The 2,411-nt window shown below is 36.8% G+C and overlaps 1 protein-coding gene across 1 annotated transcript; it reads left to right on the top strand.

Moving 5' to 3' along the window:
• Window positions 1–643: 643 nt before the first annotated feature.
• Window positions 644–1,925, top strand: LOC311077209 (uncharacterized protein). Its single transcript, XM_084139033.1, has 3 exons — window positions 644–717; window positions 892–1,016; window positions 1,168–1,925. The coding sequence occupies exons 1-3, from the start codon at window positions 715–717 to the stop codon at window positions 1,754–1,756; spliced, it is 717 nt and encodes a 238-aa protein (XP_083995159.1). The 5' UTR covers window positions 644–714; the 3' UTR covers window positions 1,757–1,925.
• Window positions 1,926–2,411: the final 486 nt, after the last annotated feature.

Here is a 2,411-nt window from a genome sequence, read left to right as displayed (position 1 = left end):
GTCATGCATTAACAAGCCATTAGTTGATGTTAGTGTATGGTTAGTTAATCATGAGTTAGTAATGATGTGCCCCCTCAAGTAAAGTCATGACACAATGATGCATTAACAAGCCATTAGTTGATGTTAGTGTATGGTTAGTTAATAATTAATTAATTATAATGTGCCTCCTCAAGTAAAGTCGTGAAAAAAAAAAAAAACGTGAAAAAAGCTTGAAAATTAGAACAACGGAAAATTAGACCACTCATTAGAATGCATTTTTAGTTAAAAAGTGTAAGAAGCAGAATAGTGGAAACCGTTTAAACTGTGAAAGTGAATCTTCATGATTGCTTCAGAACCAGTAAATGCTGCAGGGTCGTGATTCCTGCAGGCCACAGATTTCAGGTGTCACAGATTCAGAGATTCAGAGTGACATATTGCTTAAAATTCCAAAGAAATTGGCAAATATGTTTAAAACATTGAGACATTTATTAAAATATATAATGTAATATTTCTTATACCATACAAATAAAAAAGGTCAATTGAATTATTCAAGACTGTGAAAATCAGTGATTAAGGCAGTTTTCTTAGTAGTTTTGTGGTCTTTTTTTTTTTAAGAAGAGGGCTGGTCCAGACTCAGAATAAATCCCATCCCCGTTTCTCTTTCACTCTTATCATTCCTTCTTCTTTTGAAGACTCACAAAGCATCTTTGGGCTTGAAGATTTGAAACAACAAACATGGTCAGTCACATTCAAGATTTAGCAACTATTAAGATGTGTTGTCAGTGGGAGGTAGAAGTACAGGTCTTTTGAATGGGCTTGTTTTTCTATTATAATGAATATGCATTTAATATTTATCCATTTATTTAGTTTTTCTCTGTGCGCGTGTGTGTGTGTGCTGTTTTGTGACTTTAGAAGTTCACTGTGTTTCTGAGTGGACTCCTGCTGCTCTTCCTGCTTCCCGACTGGACAGAAAGTGTTGAAGATAACACTGTGGACATCAAGACTCTCGCCCGTATTATTAACTTCTTTGAAAAGAAGTAAGTCTGTCTCCAGTCTATGAAAAATTAAAAGTTTAAAGTTAAGCAATGAGGAAGTAGACAAATGAGAAGCAGTCGGTCAAAATGTCATGGATTGAAAACATGGCAGTGTGTCATTAGTCAATACTTGATCTTGTTTACTGTTTTCCAGCTATAAGAGAGTCGATACAGATGGACATCCCCGTCAGTACGCCACCGCCATCAATGTGCCGAAGGATCAGTGTCAACAGAACTTCAATCTGAACACCTTCCTGACTCAGGAGAATGCTGAGAATGTGAAAAATGCTATTAATGATGAAACAAACGCTCTTTACCAGGGTTCAGATCTCATCGCTGCAGGAACTAGGAAAGTTGTAATTGATAAAAAGAAGCAATACAACATGCATTCAGAGTCTCTCCTGCTGAATCCTGCTAATAACTCGCCTATGAGCAAACTTTTGAATAAAAGAAAAGACGGCTGCTCTGTTTTCTACACCTTTGAATCTCCCTGTGTTAACACGTGTCTGGATGCGACAGGCAGTCACAGCATTATAGATGCTCTGAAGAACTGGAAAGAACATGATGGAATTAAAGCTTTTGTCTTCAAGAATTTCTGGAAGTTTGACATTAAAAAAGATCTTGAGACTAAGTTTAAGCAGATTGTGGCTCATGTTCCTCTCTTCCGCTGTGTGAGTGAGAATGAGTGTTATGCTTGTAAAGGGGAAGGAAACACTCCCATAGACGCGCGCTGTCTGCCTTAAAGAGATATCTAACTGCAGTAACGTTCACCTCTTTCCCATGTGATTCTGTATTAGTGAGATCTACTATCATTTGTTTTGATAATCATTATGCTTAGATGTAGTAGTAAAATGCATTTCAAAAATAACCTTGCTTCCAACTTGAACTAATAAAATACTTCTGCCTGGCAAACTTTGTGTTTATGTTTTTTTTTTTCAAGATGGTGTGGGTCATAAAAAGTCAAAAGGGAGAGTCATAATGCAAAAGTTGGTTTATTATGAACACTGCAGATGTATGGGTGTTTGTATTTATTTGAGAACTCGGTGCATTGCTAACATTGCTGACAAGAAGGAAAACAAGCTTTATGCAGCTGTCGGGGTGAACGAAGACAGACACAGTGGGTGTCGGCATCAGGCCTCGGAGATGAGTTTATATTAAACAAACAAAACAGAAATCGCTTTCTAGGTTAACAAACTGAAAAAAAGTGGAAAATGAGGCTAAGTGCAGTACAGAAAATAAATATAGACTATTTCATATAACTATGAGAAAAAGCAGATACACAAATTGATGATGATCGCACCAGCTTTCAGTGATGTTATAGTTTTAGCAGTAAAGGTGAGAGGTTAATGAATGACTGTATCGACTGGTAAAAAACTGCCATGCAGATCCTTCACATGG

The sequence above is a fragment of the Abramis brama genome, assembly GCF_963993115.1.
Source record: "Abramis brama genome assembly, contig: SCAFFOLD_90, whole genome shotgun sequence".
Classification (NCBI taxonomy): domain Eukaryota; kingdom Metazoa; phylum Chordata; class Actinopteri; order Cypriniformes; family Leuciscidae; genus Abramis; species Abramis brama.
The sequence above is the reverse complement of the archived record's forward strand: the minus strand, read 5'-3'. Positions and strand labels throughout refer to the sequence as shown.